Raw genomic sequence first — 17,535 nt, 5'->3', positions numbered from 1 at the left:
ACCCATAGAGCTTGATGCCTAGTTTGCCTGTATCTTTAAGTCGGTCTTTCGGAAGAACATTATTCCGCTATCATTCAGCCGAAGAACTTTCCATTTTTTCTGGCTGGCTGCATCGGCTATATTCAGCTGGCATTCCATCGTGCTCATTTGGACAGCAGAACGGGCTCAGTTGAAAGCGCTGTACATATCCTTTCTTCGTCTGGCTGAGCCACTAGTGAACTCGACCAGGATGTCCCTCATTGGTCGAGCTGCAGACATGACATGGCGAGCTCACTGCCGACAAGATATCCGGCAATGCACGAAACGATTGAGCTCGACGTCTTCAAAGGTCGATGCTAGATGTCGGCAAGGATATAGAAGTTATTCGAGCTATTCCTCACGACCATCTCACAGTGGCCACTTATCCAATCGCTTACTGCAGGTCACAAGTATCTCAGTAGCCCTGGGTCTAGCAGTGAGTTACTCACTTCGAGCCGTTAGAAAGGACACTCGCAAAATGCTCACCACCTATCCATAGGCCTGGGTCACGTCGGAAAAGGTCTTGGCAGATACAGGAAACAGTAAACCAGACTACGTGCACGCATCTGGCCAAAAGGAAAATCGATCAAAGTTTGAAGGTCAAGTATCCATCCGGGACGTACTGGATCATGAAAAAGGTGATCAAGTCTGGGTGGTCATCAAAGGGGATGTTTACGAGTGAGTACGGCGCAATTCCTTGGAGATCATTGGACTCCCTGACTTTTCTCGCAGTATGACTGAGTTTCTGGACGATCACCCTGGCGGGAAAGACATCATCCTGAACAATCGTTCAAAGGACGTCACGCCGATATTCAATCCTAGACATCCTTCGGATCAGCTTGATCCAGATAACATCCCACCAAATGTGCACCGTGTAGGATCCCTAGACTTGGAAAACGCATCAGATGAGGAGAAAGGTGCGTATATTCCTCAGGCTTACGCTCGGTGCAATAGTACGACCGCTCGCTGACCATCGTTCTCAGCATCAATACGGCTCAAAGTGTCTTCGGACCAAGAGGAGGAGAATGACAGAATAAAAAGAGAGCGTGAAGCGATGGAAGAGAGAGGTCTGGGAGTCATTGTGAACATGAGAGACTTTGAGGTGAGTCGCGCTGATGAAAATGCTCAGACGACGAAATGACAGACCCCTCTGTTGATGTAGAAATACGCCGAACCTATGATTTCAAAAGTAGCTTGGGCGTACTATGCGTCTGCTGCAGATGATGAGATCAGTGAGTAAAGCGTTGCTGAGATCCCCTGTTGGGCCCGGAAGGAGCTGACTCTACAAAAGCGAAGAACACCAACGCCAGCGCTTACCAAAAGGTCGTTTTCCGACCTAGAATTCTGCGCAAAGTCGCTCAAGCAGATTGCAGTACAGAAATACTGGGGAAAGCGAGCTCGATACCTGTTTTCATCTCCCCCGCGTGGGTCCATACATATCATCCACGACGCTCTCTCAGCTGATGAACCATCAGTGCTATGGCTAAACTTGGACATCCAGACGGAGAGGTGAATCTGACAAAAGGTGCACACAGTACCGGTATTATTCAAGTTGTGAGTGACCTTTGACGTTCTGTTGAATCGAGTTGGCCCCAGATCCGGGTACCTGACGATTCCCTTCCCTCAGATATCTTCTAATGCGAGTTGCTCGCTGGACGAGCTCTGCGCCGTTCGTTCATCTTCCCAGCCCCTCTTCTTCCAGCTCTACGTGAATCGTAATCGAGATATCGCCTCGGACCTCATAAGAAAGCTCAACAAGCTCAACCTCGATGCCATCTTCCTGACGGGGGATGCACCCGTCGGCGGGAAAAGAGAACGAGATTTAAGATTGAAGGGGGAATTTGAAGGACCCGCTGGAGGCGTGGCGGTCAAAGGTGAAGGCGAATCCAAAGGCGTTTCAGAGGCCATGTTTGCAGGGGTGGATCCTGATTTAAATTGGGAGGATATCAAGTGAGAAGATGGCCAAATCTTACGTTTCAAACTGACGCTCCCTTTCAGATGGATCAAGAGTCTATCAGATATGCCCATCGTCGTCAAGGGCATTCAGTGTGTAGAGGTCAGTCGATGACTCTCCGTTAGCTAAGGAAGGACCGCTGACGAGAAGGATACCAGGACGCTCTACTGGCGTATGAGCACGGCGCATCTGGTATCCTCATATCCAACCATGGAGGTCGACAACTAGATACTACTCGACCTTCTCTCGATGTCCTATTGGAGATTCGAAAGCACGCTCCACAACTCCTCAGACCACAATATCGCGGTCCAACAGGTCTGATCGAGTCTGCCTTGAAGGATCCCCAGAGGCTGATCCCGAAAGAAGAAGTAAAGATCGGTAAAGTCATGGACAAAGAAGGCAATAGACCCTTTGAGATATACGTCGATGGAGGCATACACCGAGGAACGGACGTCGTCAAGGCTTTGTGCCTCGGTGCTAACGCCGTTGGAGTTGGGAGAGGTTTCTTATTTGCTCAGAGTGTGGCCGGCGTTCAAGGGGTCGAGCATGCTGTGGGAAGTGAGTCGTTTGTCATCTGCTTCAACGTGGATGTGTCGTCTGATGCGCGTGTGCTCAGTCCTCGAGAAGGAGATTCTATTGACGTTGAGATTACTGGGTGTCAACAAGCTGGAAGAACTGAGACCGAGCATGGTCGAAGTTAAGGAGTGAAGCCGTCGTGAAGATATTGATCTTGACCTTGATCTTCCCGCTCACATCTAGGCGTGATCTTATCTAATTGCATAATGCATCATGACAACGTGTAATGATTGAGCAGTATACAACGCTCTCGTAATCGCTCGCTCGCTCGCTCGACTAGACGATGTACTTGTACGGGTTCATCAAACCCTTTGGATCAAACATTTGCTTGATCTGCTTCATCATCTCTATGGACGTCTCAGACTTGGTGTAGCCAATATATGGGGCTTTCATGGATCCTGATCAATTGATATGGGTCAGTCGCTGCCCGCAGACAAGAGATCTAAACGTTGAGAACTGACCTAGACCATGTTCGGCCGAGATGGAACCACCCTTCTCCTTGACCATTTCATATACAAATGGCTCGATGACATCCTGGATCTTTTCCGAGAACTGCTTGGCGACAATGTTGAGGTGCAGATTGCCTGAAACAGGGCGTGTAAGCTGGATGAGGCTCTCTTCGTATAGCTACACAACTCACCATCTCCCATGTGACCGAACCCCACAACAGCCCCTACATCACCTTCCCAATCACCTTTTAACAATCCCTTTTCTGTCAACCTCGCTCGCATCTGCTCGACAAGGTCGTACATTTCTCCTGGGGCCGTAGAAAGATCGTACTTGAACGCTGCACCAAGTTTCGTACATGCTTCCGTGATCAACTCTCGAAGACTCCAAAGAGAATGAGCTTGAGTCGTATCCTGAGCCAAAACACCATCAAGGACCATCTCAGACGTCATGAGGTGTTCCACAAAATTGGTGAGTTTCTGCATCAAGGTGTGTCAGTCACATCCGCCAACGAAGTGTGGAACAAGTGCTCTCACTCACTTCCTCATCGTGCTCTGCGTTGGATCCAGACGTCTCGATAAGGACGTAAAAGTCTCCTTCTTGTTCGAAAACCTTTTTCGGCTCTTCCCCGTGATGCTTTTGCATGCGTCTAACCAATGCGTAACTCGCCGCGTCGAAGAATTCAAAAGCCGAGAGGATCTCGCCAAGATGCGTCTTTGTCTCGCTAAAGACTTTCTGAACATCTTCGTAGGAGGAAAGGGAGAAGACGGCGACGTTGGTGGAGGATGATCGCCTCGGACATAGGATGGAAATACCAGTGATGATACCGATGGAACCCTCTGAGCCAATGAAAAGCTGTTTGAGATCGAAGCCTAGAGAGCGTCAGCCTGCGGTAATCGGGACCACCACAGGATAATCTACCAGTGTTGTCTTTCCGTAATGTGCTTAAGCCATTCCAAATTTTGCCATCTGGTAACACGACCTCCAATCCCAGTACACTTCCATGCAGACTGCCGTATCGGAGCAATCTGAGACCGCCAGCATTGGTTGCAACACATCCGCCTGAATGAGATGAGCTACCATTCACAGTATCGATGAACACTCACCAATCTGACAGGAACCCTTTGCGCCCAGATCCAAGGGATAGATGAACCCCTTTTCCGCGAGATAACCATCTGCAGATTCCAAGACCATCCCTGCGTCCGCTACTAGTACACCGGAGACTGGGTCAAACGATCGTACCGAGTTGAGAGATGACAGGGAGATGATGAGCTCATCGTGTATCGGGTTAGAACCGCCTACGAGGTATTGAGTCAGTACATCTTGCCAAAAATGCATCGGGGTAATTGACAGTGCTTACCGACGAGACCCGTGTTCCCGCCTTGGGGTACCACGGCGATATCGTTCTCATAACACCACGTCATGATCTTGCTGACTTCCTCTGTTGATCTCGGACGAGCGACCACCTGACTTTTACCATGATACTTGTTCATCCAATCGTTATTGTAAGTCTTCAGATCGTCTTCAGTAGCCGATCCGTCGAGCGTGGAAAGGATAGACGAAGAGGATCCAACAAGCTTTCTCAGTTCTCCTATATGGCTTTTCGTCAACTTGTTAAACCGATCTGATCGTTGTGGGAGGGTAGATGCGTGTCTGACATGAACCGGTGCTGGGCCAGTCGGGCAGAGTCGAGATATCCCGGACAAAGTTGGCAGACATAGTGACTTGGTCAGTCTCGGGCGAGTCTTTGTCGCAGTAGCTCTTGAAGTCGATGCTAGACATTGGCGCAGTGACATGATGAGCTAGTCATCCACAAGAACGAGGTAGGAAGCCAAGAATGGAAATGTTCATCCATGTTCTCGGTCTTGCGCAATTCATTCGGATCATTCGGAATCGAGACCCGAAAGGGGGAGATGTTACGTAACGCAACTTTTGATGCGCGAACCACCCTAGGCGCGTCAAAAAGCCGAATTCGCGTATCCGTCGAACCTCGAACATCGACCAGCGCAGCTCCTTCATACATCTACAGCAAATGTCGGATCAGCTTTCATTCGTCTTGGGTCCAGCATTATCACATGTGGCTACATCCAGTCCGATACATCTCCTACCATTCTCGCTTGGTTCTACGTCCAATCCCTACGCCTCTACTTCCGCCTCCATCTCAGCCTACTTTCAACCTCGGCCATGTCCAGCCGATCATCCATCGTTCAAGGAAGGGACCCCCATCGCGGCGTTCCGAGGTCGTCAGCTGGTGGGTCAAGAGCTAGAGGTGCCTGCTGGGTATAAGGGCATCGTTCTCCGAACGAGTAATAGGCCAGACAGAGGAGGAGGCATGGAACTGGGTCGAGGTCAAGCCGTAGCTGGTAAATGGCCTTTGACCCCCTCTACATCAGTAGCGTCCAGCTCGAGCATGGCTTCCGTATCAGAGACACATGACATCAGCAGCGAGTCCTCTGGAGCAAGAAGGAGCCCTAGAAAAGTCAAAGGGTCCGGACAAGTTGCACTGTCAAAACCACGCCAATCTTTCCGACGAGGTCTTAGAAAGAGATTACGTCTAGATTCAGACTCGGAGGACGAAAACGAAGCGCCGACTTCGATGCCCGTGGCGACTACTCCCAAGAGGGGAAGAGCGAGAGAAACAAAAACACCAGTCAAGGCTGTACCGATCATCGTACCGGAGATCAAGGTCCAAGGTCCGACTCCGAGAAAGCCACACGAAGAGGAACCAGTTCCCCAATTCAGATTACGTGGACCAACCGGTATGGATGATCATGAGTCGTATGATGGGGCTCATTCGGCATCGGGATCTGAAGAGAGCGTCAAGTCCGAAGCGAGCGAGGAACCGATTGTCCCTTCACCCTCTACGGAGGATCAACCCCCTTTGTTCAAGGTCGAGCCCGGGAGTACGTCGGGCGAAGTGCAGCATGTGGAGGTCGTTCCAACGGAGTCAGGCATCGAAGAGCGAGGCCAGACTAGCGAGAACTGGTCTGATCCAAACTGCGTTCGACAGCTTCGTCCGGTGTCAAGGTTCGAGTCCATCACATTGTGGACACCTGATGCTCCATTAGGCGGGTTCCGACAGGACGAAGTAGCCGTATCACGCAAGTCGGTGGATCCAGGCTCCATAGAAGATTCAGATGCTGCAAGGACTGAGGAAGCCAAAGCTGTAGCCGAAGAAGCATCGGCTGCAGCCGGAGACGCTGCCGCAAAGGACGCTCAAGCTCTCAATCTCAACAAGGGATGGTGGCGGGTCGGAGGGGCCGGTGAAGGTGGTGACGACTTTGTCAGGGGAATGGGCGAATGGATCGGGTTGGTTCAGGTGGTATGTTTGTCGTCTGCCTCATTTCAAACGCTGAGATCAGCTCTCAGCTCAATGACCCGGTATATTTGCAACGTCATCCAGAAGACGAGAATGAGGAAGAAGATGAGTGACAGGCCTGGACTCTGTGATGGATGGCGCAATCAGGGTCTACTGTGGAAAATGCGATACTATGCCGTCAGGATTCCTGTCCGCTGGTGTATGACCTGCGGAGTGACTGATCATTGCATTTGTTCTTCTATCTCCTTCTGACCATTTATCTTCCTCTCAAAAGACGCCTGGGCGTAGCCGGTTTAAGACCTGCCACACTAATGATCACTTGTCCGTTTGCACAGTCTCCACTGTCTCTGCCACTGACTTTTTCCGATTGCCAAAGTCAGTGATGGCTCCTCCGGCCTCCAAGTTCCGCGAGACGACCGCCCCTACTCGAGTGGCAGACTCGTCTCTGAAGACAAATATGGTCCGTGATTCCTCGAATAGGAAATCCATCTCCTCGAGAGACTTGCGAGCGGATTCCTACAGTATTCGATCATGATCGGTAAGGATGTCTTGCAGCTTTTGTAGCGGACTCACTGGGAAGAAGAGATACACAACGATGGCCATTGCGTAGCACAGGGCCATGAAGATGATATATAGTCTCCAGCTAACGAACGGGTTTTCAGCATTGACTCTCAACGTGGCTGGAATCTCACGAAATCTTGTCCATCGCCGTGGGTATGTACAATGCAAACCAAAAATTCTGACAATGGTGGTCGGCACGATAATGGTGTATCAGGACGTTATGATAGAACTCACCACAAACCAGTTTGTGGCGGAACTCATTGACGTCCCTTTTCCTCTCATATTCATACTGAAAACTTCATTCGGATACACCCAGGCGACGCAAGCCCAGGTTATAGCGAAGAAAAAGACGTAAATGTAGACAAAGGCAATAGTGGCATTGGAATCGATCTTGTTGGTAAAGTTGAAATTGGTCTTCTTGGTCTCTGGGTCGTAGTAAGGATCCCCTTTGGTGCTCATGAGAATGGCAATGATCATGAGGGCGATGCCTTGTCCAATGGCTCCGATGATCATTGGTTTTCGTCGACCCCACGTATCCATCCAGTACATGTTTGGCCAGGTAAAGACGTTGAGGACGACACCTTGGATACCATTTGCTAGGAGAGCGGATTTGGTGCCATTGATGCCCGCCTCTAAAGAAGATATTTTGTATCAGATCAGCCTGGACATCCATGTATCGCTGAACTCACGCTGGAAAAGGAACACGGCGTAGTACATGATGCTGAATGTCGAGGCGCGGTCAGCATGCGGTTTCAAGGAGAAAACGGTCTATAGCTAGCTAGCCAAGAGCTTGGACGAGTGGCGAGTGCGGACGAGCATTGTCGAGACAAACATCACATCACATCACATCTCACTCACACGTTGATGCCAGTGACTTGTTGCATGAATTGCTGTTCAGGCCCCTCAGCTTTCTGATTTTGATGCTCGAACCTCGAACCTCATCAACACTCACTACTCCGATGCCTAAATAAGTTCGACGACGCTCAGATCCAAACAACATTTTCAAGTACGACGGTGCTGAATTCTGCTTCTCCCATTCCAGTTTCGCTCTGATCTCTGCGATTTCCGCTAACACAATAGGCTTGCTCTCGTCCCCATCCGCATGGAGTCGAGCCAATGATGTTTGAGCATCCGCGAATCGCTCCTTCTGTGCGAGCCATCTGGGAGATTCAGGAAGGAAGTACATGATGACATGGAGCAAGATTGTGAATACCATTTGGAGGCCAATGGGGACCCGCCACGCTGCATCGCTATTGATATGAGAACAACCGTATTGAATCCAAAAAGCCAACAATATACCTGGTTGCGAAGCGATCAGTGTGTGCTGTCTTGCTGTCCTAAAAATCCTGTGGCCAGAGCCAGACCGCTCACCTAGGTTGATGAAACATTGTTGCATCGAGATGACACGACCACGGATACTTGCCGGCGCAATCTCACTTTGGTACAATGGTACCATCATTGCCAAACAACCATTTCCGAGCCCGTTGATAACTCGGCCCGCCACCAGACAAGCGACGCCATTCGCAGCCGTCGAGATCGCAATACCAGCGGTGAAGACGGCCGAACCGATCAAAATGGTATTCTTACGTCCGAAACGATCTGCTAGGAAAGCGCCCGTGGCGAGCGACCCGACAAATGCACCAGCTTGAATAGAGGCTGTAATTCCACCTTGCGTGAAATTGCTTGGATGATCCATGTAATTCAAGAACTGTGACATTGCAAGGATCCCGCTCATGCTCCCAGTATCCATGCCAAAAACAAGCCCGCCTAAGCAGGGTAGCCAGGCGTACAGGTAGATCTTTGCCGAGTGATGCAGAGGAGCGCTCTCTTCGTAGGCAGCGACTTCGGCATCGTCGACCTGCCCTTGCGACGATTTCATGATGTTTCCCATGAAGTGATCAGATGTAGGTTTTGCAGTCGGTGCGCACAACAACCGGATAAGATAAGATCGGTCACCCCAGTCCGAATAGTGCTTGAGAAGGCGAGATGGCAAGGGCAGGACACACGCAAGATGCACGAGTCAATACCCCGAAAGATGTTCATATCACACTTTCCCCACTCTGAGCCCCTCATTCCGCATGAGCACCTCGACGTTGAGACTTGTATCGGGCCGAATCCTTAACTTTCATTGACGCTCCACATTGTGTCTAGCTTGTACAGGAATAGCAACGATGCAGCGGTTGACTCCCACCGAAGTGCTCGGCAAGAATACCGGTTGAGCATCTCACCCGAAATCGCCACGAACTTCCTTCCAGTGCGCATTTTTCCCATCTTCGTCGGTCAAATCCGATCCATGACGTTGTGTCGTCCGGCTTGGTGGTAGACATGCACTAAGAGTACATATGCAGTGTGACGCACGAATAGGGCGACAAAAGACTAGTATACAACAGTGTAGAGCATACAAATATGACCTTTGAACCTCTCAGTCTCAGTCTCACGCAGAATCCGCAAAGTACGCCTCGAACATACTCTCGTGCCGCAGTCGACTATCACGTACGACTCCGTGAACATGGAGGAATAACTTCGGATAGCGTGAGGTAAAGTAGTGCAGGAAACCAATTGGCAGAGACCCAAGATGTCTCTTGACGACCGGCTCCAAGTCTTGATAGTGGTGTTTCTAACCCACTCGTCAACCAATCATCGCTCCATCATCAAGCCTTTCGCTTACCTTGTTTCTCATCGCACGAAGCAGATCCCTGACTGAATTCCCCTTATACTTTCTATACTTGCCGAGGTTGTTCGTGAATACCTTGTCGAGACGGGAATACCAATCTTTCCCAACGACTGAGGCTGCGTCGTCCTCCAGTAAGACCAATGTCGGTTCCGGCGGCTCGAGCTCCATGATCTCGAATCCTGCGCACAGGTCAACCACTCCTGCTTACACAATATTGACACTCACGATCCGAAGCATCACACAAGAACGCCAACCGTTTGGCAGGGGTCCAAAAGAAGGGATGTATCAGACATGATGATGTGTCCGGTCTGCGGCGTGTCAGCCCGGTGCTGCGAGAGCAATTTCAGTCAAATCACCTTTGGGAGGGATCCAGGGATAACATCCGTCCTATCAACTCTTTCGCCTCAACGCCTTCCTCCCACAATTCATCCAGATGACCCATATTGACGACATCTCCCCTGACAATGTTACTTTCTCGATCGTAAGCTTCTCCATAAGGATGCTCGCCGTTTCGTAATAGCCAAAAGTATAGACATCCCAAGGCGAATATATCGACGGCTTTAGTCAATCTTGCATGGCCCTTGTCCATGCCCCGAATCACATCGAGATCGGCGGCCAGATCCGATAATAGGTTGTCCAAATTGGTCATAGAGCCAAAGGAAGAGCCCGAAGTGGAGTATGGATCCATCACGTCACTGAGTTTGACTTGGCCTCGGATACACTCGGGAGCTCGCCAGCCAAGAGATCCGGCGAGGTTATTGGCCGTGGGCGCAAAGGAGGATTGACCTTGATCCAGCTGTCTAGCGAGACCAAAGTCCGAAACAACCATGCGTAAAGATCCATCTTTAGTCTTCGACACGAGCACATTCCTACAGCACGTTAGCCGGCTCTAAATACCTCCCAATGAGCTCACTGCGGTTTGATATCCCTGTGAATGATTTTCATGCTGTGCAAGTGCTTCACTCCGGAGGTGATCTCTTTAAGTGCCTTTTTAGGATCCAACAAAGGCGCCAAAGCCTGATGTCTGTCGGGACTCTCAACCAAATCTGCAAGCGACGCGTCGCAGAGATCCAGTGCGATGAATAGGAAGTTGTCCCTCTTCTCCTGACAGTAGTCTACGGAAAAGGTCAGATGATATCGCAAAAATGGGTCCGCTGGGCTCACATCGGATGACATTGACATGATCATCACTGGCTTGCAGCAATTTCACCTCTTGCGATGCAATTTGGGTAAACTCGCTCAATAATCGCTTCACTGCAACCTTACGCGCTCCCCAAAAGCCCTTGAACACGACGGTTCCGTGGGATCCACGACCTGTACTAATTAGCGAGCTGTGAGATGGACCATGCTCACCGATGGCTTCGTCTGAAATTACCAGTCTCTGCGTATCGTTCGGTCCGACTGGATCGTTCGCTTCAAGGACTCTGGGTAATTCGGGAAGAGGTTTCTCATCCTTTTTGAGGACGGTTGAAGGTGGACTGGCTTTCGAGCTGGACTTCGAGGAGACAGTCGTCTTGTCATCGTCTTCCTCTTCGTCGTCAGAGGCGACCGCGAAAGAGACCTGATTGTCCTTCTTCTTCTTGCCTCTGACTCGTCGACGATTGGTCTTCTTCTTCGGAGTCGCTTCGGCGTCGTCCTTTTTCTTGATAGCCGTGTTGACAGTCTCCTTTTTTGAAGCCGTATCGATGGCGTCAGCCTCGCTGTCGTCCGATGCAGGTCTGCTGGTCACTGTGATTGGCTCCAGACTTTTAGAGACGGGATCCACCTTTTCAACTACAGCCGATTTCTCCTCAATAACGAGAAGCTGGGTGCGCTCATCCGGTATCGCGTTGCTGGTTGTGACTGACGTTTGGCGATTCTTTCCGAACCAGAAGGCGCCAAGGATGGAAAGCGAAGCGAGCAGACCGACAAGCGACCAGATAATTTTCCTTGAAGGACTTTCGACACCGCTATCTGGTAAATGCGAGGGCTCGAGAGGGGTCTTCTCCTCCTGGTCCGTTATTGCGGGAACAGCGTTCTCTTTTGGCGGATCCAATAGATAAGGCGTAGGCAGATCTTCGGACACCACGAACGAACCGCCTGATAGGTGACCAGGTTGAGGTGGAGGCGCGAAGTTCACCAAGGGATAGGAGTCGGAAGACAAAGCGTATAACAAAGGCCTTGGCGCAATGACCTCAACCCCGTCATCACCGATATCGGACTGATTCGGGGACGAGTCCGATCCAGTAGATGGTAGCGAGAGGTAGGCAGATGAAATTGAAGCGATGAACGTCGACGGCGCTTTACCAAATACATTGGCTCTCTGCCCATCGTCCGAGTTGACCGCAGAAACAGATCTGATGCTGGATGGCGGCTGTGGCACAAGGATTGGGTTTGCCGAAGGATGGGCGAGAGGCAGAAGGATATCGTAGACGGCGATACTAGGGATAGTATCAGCAGCTTGTATCGTGTCCCAAGCCATTTCTGCTCACCCCACACTGCTCAACTTCTCTGTCCACTTGACACCAACTCCCCTCTCAATACCAACGGCGAACCCATCGTGTTTGAGCTCCACGCGAACCCTCTTTGACTCGCTTCCATCAGCTTCCCAGAACTTCTCATCCACTCCAATCTTGCTCCATTGTTCCGCAAGAGCCTTGTCGTAGGTGTTTGGCGTATAAGTTGAGTAGACGATTTCCTGTACACCCTCCGCCTCGTCTGCGTCTTTGCGTCCAGAGAGGCTGAATGTGGCATCGGGCGAGGACTGACGGTGAGGCGTGGAATGGATGACCAGGCGATAATCTGTTCGACCGACGAATAGTGTATCTCGACTGGAGCGAGTGGAACGATCCATGTTGTCCAACATCTGGTCGTTCGCACATGTTCTCGAGGAGAAGTTGAGATTACTGTTAGAGAAGTAGTCGACCTGTTCACCGGTCCGTAGGTCGATAGTCAGAAGAGACGTTTGCTTTGACCCGGTGAAGATGCGGGAGGGTGATTGAGGGAATGTGAAGGGAGATATGTCGATACTAGGTTGGAATAGTTCAACGATAGATCTGAGAGTGATTGATGCTCTAACTTACAGTTGCTCCACGGTCAAGGGAAGCTTTCTGATCTTTGGCGACTCTGCTCCTTCGTCATCTTCGAAAAGGAACAAGCCACCAGTCAAGGGCTCGACGATGAACTCCTCCAAACCCTCTCCCATACTCCCACCGCCTACCAATGGTTCAACGCCTTCAGTCAAGCTCCACAAGATCTTGCCCTTGTCGCGATCGACGGCATGAAGGCCACCGTCGATCGTTGATATGAGAACATATGGTAGTAGATCATGTTCGTCCTCTATCCTTTCGGGTTCTACACGTCCAGATGGGCCGTGGTTCGAGGGCCGTGGAGGAAGAGAGACGATAGCTGGAGCGGGGGCTGGATCCGGTGAAGGGGAGGCATGAACGAGGAGGAAGAAGGGAAGGAGGACAGCGAGGATGTGACTCAATATCAGAAACAGGTTCATGATCCTGTATCCTGCTGTCGGGATTCGAGGCGGGATAGACCACACAGGAGAGGGGATTTAAGGATCTGATGCCGACGCCGACACGAGACCTGCTCCTTTCATCCCCTCGACGGTCGAAATATGGGCCAAGAAGTCGGATGGAAGATGAATGAATTGGCGTTGACGCACTTCCGGAACCTCTCCCTGCGATCAGAGACAGGCTCACTTGACAGATGACTAGTGTATGATGATGATGGTTTCGAGTTGAGAGTTGAGACTCGGGAATGTTGTAATAAAAATGGGTTCTATGAAGGAAATGGATCTTCAACGTTGAAAAGGGTAATTTTGATTCCGTCATTGGACTGTGGGGCTCCATTCAAAACCTTTTGCATTCTTTGAAATTTTGGTCAGATCATGCAGTGAAGACTACTAACTACTACTCTAGCATATTGTCCCGGGTCATCATGGTCCAGCTCAAGTCGAAGAAGCGTCCAGCAGATGGCGGGGATGACCACTTCAAGAAGGGCAAGAGGCCTCAACGAGAAGCAGTCGCTGCCGAACCAGATAAGAGACGAAAGCAGCCCATCACCAAGCCTCAACCAGTTTCAGGAGGTTCGGATGATGGAGATGAGATGGACATGAACGGACAAGATGAGGAGAATGGAGGATACCAAGAGGAGGAACAACAACAGCCGGCAAAGCGACCTCGAATGACCAAAGCTGAACGTGCAGCTTTGCACGCTGCTCAACCGCATCGGACTGCTCTTTTGCCATCTGCACCTCTCTTACAGAACACTCTCTTACCGCTATGGGAGACCGCTCGTCGAGCGGATCTAGGTAAAGAGGAGCGACTGAAAGCTGTAAGAGAGCTATGGGATGCTGTCAAGGGGCGAGTTGGAGAGGTCAGTAGGGGTCACAAGGGAGGACGTGTTTTGCAAACGGTGAGTCAAGCGACTGCGAAGCGCGGGGTTCTGGAGTCTAACACTTTGCAGATCGTCAAATACGGAGGTAAAGAGGAGAGACTTGGAGTGGCAATGGAGCTCGAGCCGCAGTGGCGTGCAATGATGGAGTCAAAGTACTCCAAGGTGAGTCATGTCTCCTACTTCGTGCGGCCAACAAGGATTAATCGGTTTGCAGTTTCTCATGTCCAAATTGATTCACTATGTCCCTCAACTAAGACCGCTTCTCATTCCTGCCATCACTCCTCATCTTCGCTCGCTCTTATTCCATGCAGAAGCAGTTGGACCTCTATCCGACTTCTTCGACCTATATGCTTCGGCCAAGGAGAGACGATTGCTCGTCAGAGGATTTTACCCCAAAGAAGTCAAAATATTCGCCGAGGGTAAAGGTGAGGAGGGTCTTCAAGAGGTCCTAGAGGGTATGGGAGATGGTGCAGGGCGATCGAGAGTTTTGAGTCAGGTCGAGAAAACTGTTGTTGATGTGTGAGTACACTCTGTGAGATCGAAGTCATGTTCTGACGACCGCTCAGATTCAACGCCACTCAGAAGACTGCTTTAGCTCAAGGCATATTCCACCGACTCGTCAATGAATACCTTGCGTGTGTCAATCGATTCTTAACGGCAGAAGAGGCAGACACAAAGATGCACGAACTATTGACTGCGTGAGTCGATGGTACATGCAAAAACTATGTGCTAAATATCTGCAGTGCGCTCGAGAGCTTGCCAGATATTGTTCACACGAAAGATGGGTCGGCAGTCGTCAGAGAGCTCATCGTCAGAGGATCTGCAAAGGTATGTTGGATCTCTGCTTGCATCGGCTCATGCTCTTTTCAAGGACCGAAAGCAGATCTTGCAACAGCTGAGAAAGCACATTGAGGCGATGTGCAAGGATTCGGACGCGCAAATGGTCTTGTTCACCGCATTTGACTGTGTCGAGTGAGTCGCACCAGCATCGCACGACTTTTGGTCTGACGCTTTGCTTAAGTGACACTAAACTCATGGGCAAAGCTTTCGTGGCGGTGAGTACGGATCGTCAAAGGAGGAGGCATGGTCTGACTCACATTCAGGATATCGTCGCGCTCGCCCCATCACTTGTCGGCGACATCAACGGTCGTCGAGCTCTGCTTTACCTCCTCACTCCTACCTCTCGAAAGCACTATATCCCTTCTGCCCTCACATCTCTCGCTGCTTCTGCACAACAGGCCAGAGATATCGGAACGAGCAAGAAAGATCCGGCGACACGCCGTAAGGAGCTTGTAGGATATGCCAGTCCAGGACTTCTAGAGGCTGTCACCGAGCATGGAGCTGAGTGGGTCAGAGATCCTGGCGCGGGTCTCGCAGTGCAAGAGATTATGCTGTATTCTGAAGGCGGTTAGTGGCGATTTGCAGTAACCTCACCGTTTGCTGAGCTGAGTGGTCGACTATAGACAAATCTAGCGCGGTCAACGCCTTGATAGAACCGCTCAAAACACCTTATCCCCATCCTGCCCCAACTGATGAAGAGACAAACGCAGAGTCATCTCATACTCTTGACCTACCACACGCTTCACGGACGTACAAGACATTAGTATCAGGCGGACACTACAACTCAAAGACTCAATCCGTTGATGCGGTCGACGCCGAGCTTTCCCGGCAGATGGCAGATGGCGTCTGGGAAGCTATCGCGTCGGAGATCGCTGGAGGAGAAGACAATGTGAAGAACGTCGCCAAGGGCAACGCTGCCCTGCTGCTCGTCGAGGTCATCTCGGTTCTTCACAAGAACGGCAAGGGTGGGCAGGTCCGAAGTACACTCAAAGGGTCGGTGAAAGACATCCGCAAAGGTGGCCGAAAGGGTTCAGAATTGCTAGCATCTTCGTTAGAGTCGTTGTAGTCTGCTGTGCATCTCGCATTTTCTTTCACAGTATTGCCCGTTGTGACTTGACTGGTGCGGATACATATCGTTGCCATTCTCGTTTGTTCAGCGGTTATGCATGTCATCATACAATGTCCCTTTGTACATTTCCTCCTCGCTCTGCGCGAATGATGTGTCACTTGATCACATTCTTAGTAGTCGTAGAGGCCGGCAGTGGTAAAGGTCTATCGTCGACTTTAGCAATGTCACGCAACATCGCCTCGCCTGACGCACCTGGGAATCAACGAAAGGCTTGCAAGTGGCAGTTTGGAGCTGCGTGAACTGAGTGCCTGCACAGATTCCAGACTTTTGAGTCGTGTTGACGGCTGCCCAGCATTGGTCTAAGAGATGGAGTGCCTGGTCAGCCAAGATTCTCTACAGGAACGAGCCAGAAACTTACTATTGATCTCAAGTTCGCTGGCTCCGAACCAGTACCACGATTGCTGTTTGCTTCCGTTGCATTCTTGCAATGTCAAGCTGGTGTATTCGGAAGGAGCGTCGCTGCCAGCGTCGATACAGAGGTTCGTGCTCGCGAGTTGGACAGGGGCAGTACTGTCGATTCCCTCGGTCAAGAAACTACGCCAGAAAGGTTCAGCGACATGTGACATGGGTGTTATTAGCTGGAGCTCACAATTGGTGGAGGTAGTACTGGTTAGCAGGCTCTTCGCAAGGAGCGCTGAGGCATGCTTGTCAGGTTTCGACGCTCTGTAGAGGTGACATGGAACCCACATGGCAAGTATGTCTCCGGCTTGAGGGGCGAGGCCATAGGCCGTGACGCATTGTTTCGTGTTTGACTTCACTACAGCCAGCGTCAGAGAACGGCTTGCGGCATTGAACATCCTCTGCGACTTACAGACGATTCGCTGAGAAGTGGCATCGGTACGAGCGATGGGCGAGGCCATAGCAGCGAGAGGAGCGAGCATGAGGAGAGCAGCGGTGAACATTCTGTGAATAGTTGCGTATGTGAGAAGTCTCGATATTTAACAGACTGTGGAATTCGAGCTTTCGAGTGTTTGGAAGTGTGATCAGAGTCTTGCTTAGAACGTTGACATCTCTCAAGCTCTTATATATCATTATAGAGCTCATCGCCTTGGCATTGATGGCTTTCCGACGAAATTTTTGGCGTAAAGTTGCATTTTGACCCCGAGCAGCGGTCAGCAGGCACTCGTTGTTGGTCCGATCACTCTTCATGCTTCCATGAACTCCGAAGAGTAAAGTCAAGATTCAGACGATGACATTTGATTTGAACCACATGTGGTCGAAAAGAGAGAGGCAGTGCCAGAAAATGCCGAACGCCGAATGCCTTTTCATAAACTTCATCGGGTTTAACACTGCGGACCAGTGTAGTGCAATGTTGGATGAAGCGTGGCGCTGTTGCGGCCTCAAAGCTGTCCCTCAACATCGTTTGCACATCTGATAGGGAACCCTTGTACGCCTTGGAAGACAGCTGTTGTGATATTCTCCAGGGGGTGGGTGTTCAGTCAGCGGATCGTCGCATTTTGACCAAGTCACACCTCTCGCGCCATCAAGCCCCACCATGTATGTCCATTCAATCATTCATCCATCGTCTATCTATGGCACATGAAGCACTTGTGCGGACATTGGCGCATTCTTTATCATACTTTACTCACGTCACCGATGTCCCACCGTCCGCTCGCTCCAATGGGCTG

General features: G+C 50.7%; 7 protein-coding genes across 7 annotated transcripts; 3 read left to right on the top strand and 4 right to left on the bottom strand.

Annotated features, from left to right (window-relative positions):
* The first annotated feature begins 113 nt into the window (after nucleotides 1-113).
* On the top strand, nucleotides 114-2,737 carry BD324DRAFT_614864 (putative L-lactate dehydrogenase). Its single transcript, XM_022014655.1, has 11 exons — nucleotides 114-454; nucleotides 518-696; nucleotides 751-935; nucleotides 1,002-1,120; nucleotides 1,181-1,250; nucleotides 1,310-1,442; nucleotides 1,494-1,572; nucleotides 1,646-1,968; nucleotides 2,017-2,074; nucleotides 2,131-2,530; nucleotides 2,589-2,737. The coding sequence occupies exons 1-11, from the start codon at nucleotides 230-232 to the stop codon at nucleotides 2,678-2,680; spliced, it is 1,863 nt and encodes a 620-aa protein (XP_021873540.1). The 5' UTR covers nucleotides 114-229; the 3' UTR covers nucleotides 2,681-2,737.
* On the bottom strand, nucleotides 2,738-4,855 carry BD324DRAFT_614863 (hypothetical protein). Its single transcript, XM_022014654.1, has 7 exons — nucleotides 4,356-4,855; nucleotides 4,102-4,293; nucleotides 3,917-4,057; nucleotides 3,536-3,867; nucleotides 3,189-3,474; nucleotides 3,010-3,132; nucleotides 2,738-2,946 (listed from the first exon to the last, which is right to left on the bottom strand). The coding sequence occupies exons 1-7, from the start codon at nucleotides 4,789-4,791 to the stop codon at nucleotides 2,825-2,827; spliced, it is 1,632 nt and encodes a 543-aa protein (XP_021873539.1). The 5' UTR covers nucleotides 4,792-4,855; the 3' UTR covers nucleotides 2,738-2,824.
* Nucleotides 4,856-4,983: 128 nt separating this feature from the next.
* On the top strand, nucleotides 4,984-6,554 carry BD324DRAFT_614860 (ribonuclease H2, subunit C; the record flags this gene model as incomplete). Its single annotated transcript, XM_022014653.1, has 2 exons — nucleotides 4,984-6,317; nucleotides 6,365-6,554. Coding segments are annotated over exons 1-2 (1,349 nt in total), but the record flags the coding sequence as incomplete, so codon positions are not given.
* A 75-nt stretch (nucleotides 6,555-6,629) lies between these two features.
* BD324DRAFT_597277 (general substrate transporter) lies at nucleotides 6,630-9,055 on the bottom strand (the record flags this gene model as incomplete). The annotated part of the gene is made up of 8 exons (XM_022013878.1): nucleotides 8,247-9,055; nucleotides 7,828-8,174; nucleotides 7,734-7,765; nucleotides 7,565-7,596; nucleotides 7,110-7,507; nucleotides 7,007-7,053; nucleotides 6,888-6,957; nucleotides 6,630-6,830 (listed from the first exon to the last, which is right to left on the bottom strand). The coding sequence occupies exons 1-8, from the start codon at nucleotides 8,764-8,766 to the stop codon at nucleotides 6,630-6,632; spliced, it is 1,647 nt and encodes a 548-aa protein (XP_021873537.1). The 5' UTR covers nucleotides 8,767-9,055.
* Nucleotides 9,056-9,129: 74 nt separating this feature from the next.
* BD324DRAFT_614856 (hypothetical protein) lies at nucleotides 9,130-13,306 on the bottom strand. Its single transcript, XM_022014652.1, has 9 exons — nucleotides 12,612-13,306; nucleotides 12,021-12,557; nucleotides 10,903-11,969; nucleotides 10,714-10,863; nucleotides 10,463-10,664; nucleotides 9,906-10,418; nucleotides 9,775-9,857; nucleotides 9,544-9,728; nucleotides 9,130-9,492 (listed from the first exon to the last, which is right to left on the bottom strand). Exons 1-9 carry the CDS (start codon nucleotides 13,034-13,036, stop codon nucleotides 9,310-9,312), a joined length of 3,345 nt encoding a protein of 1,114 aa, XP_021873536.1. The 5' UTR covers nucleotides 13,037-13,306; the 3' UTR covers nucleotides 9,130-9,309.
* A 133-nt stretch (nucleotides 13,307-13,439) lies between these two features.
* Nucleotides 13,440-15,918, top strand: BD324DRAFT_597271 (armadillo-type protein). Its single transcript, XM_022013877.1, has 9 exons — nucleotides 13,440-13,956; nucleotides 14,008-14,100; nucleotides 14,153-14,457; nucleotides 14,505-14,636; nucleotides 14,682-14,766; nucleotides 14,810-14,910; nucleotides 14,960-14,993; nucleotides 15,042-15,345; nucleotides 15,402-15,918. The coding sequence occupies exons 1-9, from the start codon at nucleotides 13,480-13,482 to the stop codon at nucleotides 15,842-15,844; spliced, it is 1,974 nt and encodes a 657-aa protein (XP_021873535.1). The 5' UTR covers nucleotides 13,440-13,479; the 3' UTR covers nucleotides 15,845-15,918.
* On the bottom strand, nucleotides 15,919-17,140 carry BD324DRAFT_614850 (hypothetical protein). The gene is made up of 4 exons (XM_022014651.1): nucleotides 16,719-17,140; nucleotides 16,595-16,664; nucleotides 16,497-16,541; nucleotides 15,919-16,441 (listed from the first exon to the last, which is right to left on the bottom strand). The coding sequence occupies exons 1-4, from the start codon at nucleotides 16,807-16,809 to the stop codon at nucleotides 16,207-16,209; spliced, it is 441 nt and encodes a 146-aa protein (XP_021873534.1). The 5' UTR covers nucleotides 16,810-17,140; the 3' UTR covers nucleotides 15,919-16,206.
* Between the last annotated feature and the right edge of the window lie 395 nt (nucleotides 17,141-17,535).

This window comes from Kockovaella imperatae (genome assembly GCF_002102565.1).
Source record: "Kockovaella imperatae strain NRRL Y-17943 chromosome Unknown BD324scaffold_2, whole genome shotgun sequence".
Taxonomy (NCBI): domain Eukaryota; kingdom Fungi; phylum Basidiomycota; class Tremellomycetes; order Tremellales; family Cuniculitremaceae; genus Kockovaella; species Kockovaella imperatae.
Note: the sequence above shows the minus strand (reverse complement) of the source record. Positions and strands in the feature narration are given on the sequence as shown.

Bases quoted from the DNA above. Each gene is read 5' to 3' on its own strand.
- BD324DRAFT_614864 (XM_022014655.1), top strand. From the start codon at position 230: ATGTCCCTCATTGGTCGAGCTGCAGACATGACATGGCGAGCTCACTGC. The intron at 1,121-1,180 runs GTGAGTCGCGCT...CTGTTGATGTAG, and splicing joins TGAACATGAGAGACTTTGAG to AAATACGCCGAACCTATGAT. The intron at 1,251-1,309 runs GTGAGTAAAGCG...ACTCTACAAAAG, and splicing joins TGCTGCAGATGATGAGATCA to CGAAGAACACCAACGCCAGC.
- BD324DRAFT_614863 (XM_022014654.1), bottom strand. From the start codon at position 4,791: ATGTCACTGCGCCAATGTCTAGCATCGACTTCAAGAGCTACTGCGACA. The intron at 4,294-4,355 runs GTAAGCACTGTC...AATACCTCGTAG, and splicing joins CGGGAACACGGGTCTCGTCG to GCGGTTCTAACCCGATACAC. The intron at 2,947-3,009 runs GTCAGTTCTCAA...TCAATTGATCAG, and splicing joins CTCGGCCGAACATGGTCTAG to GATCCATGAAAGCCCCATAT.
- BD324DRAFT_614856 (XM_022014652.1), bottom strand. From the start codon at position 13,036: ATGAACCTGTTTCTGATATTGAGTCACATCCTCGCTGTCCTCCTTCCC. The intron at 10,419-10,462 runs GTGAGCTCATTG...AACGTGCTGTAG, and splicing joins CACAGGGATATCAAACCGCA to GAATGTGCTCGTGTCGAAGA. The intron at 9,858-9,905 runs GTGATTTGACTG...GACACGCCGCAG, and splicing joins TCCCTGGATCCCTCCCAAAG to ACCGGACACATCATCATGTC.
- BD324DRAFT_597271 (XM_022013877.1), top strand. From the start codon at position 13,480: ATGGTCCAGCTCAAGTCGAAGAAGCGTCCAGCAGATGGCGGGGATGAC. The intron at 14,637-14,681 runs GTGAGTCGATGG...AAATATCTGCAG, and splicing joins ATGCACGAACTATTGACTGC to TGCGCTCGAGAGCTTGCCAG. The intron at 14,767-14,809 runs GTATGTTGGATC...GCTCTTTTCAAG, and splicing joins TCGTCAGAGGATCTGCAAAG to GACCGAAAGCAGATCTTGCA.
- BD324DRAFT_614850 (XM_022014651.1), bottom strand. From the start codon at position 16,809: ATGTTCACCGCTGCTCTCCTCATGCTCGCTCCTCTCGCTGCTATGGCC. The intron at 16,665-16,718 runs GTAAGTCGCAGA...CGCTGGCTGTAG, and splicing joins CACTTCTCAGCGAATCGTCT to TGAAGTCAAACACGAAACAA. The intron at 16,542-16,594 runs GTGGGTTCCATG...AGCATGCCTCAG, and splicing joins GCCGGAGACATACTTGCCAT to CGCTCCTTGCGAAGAGCCTG.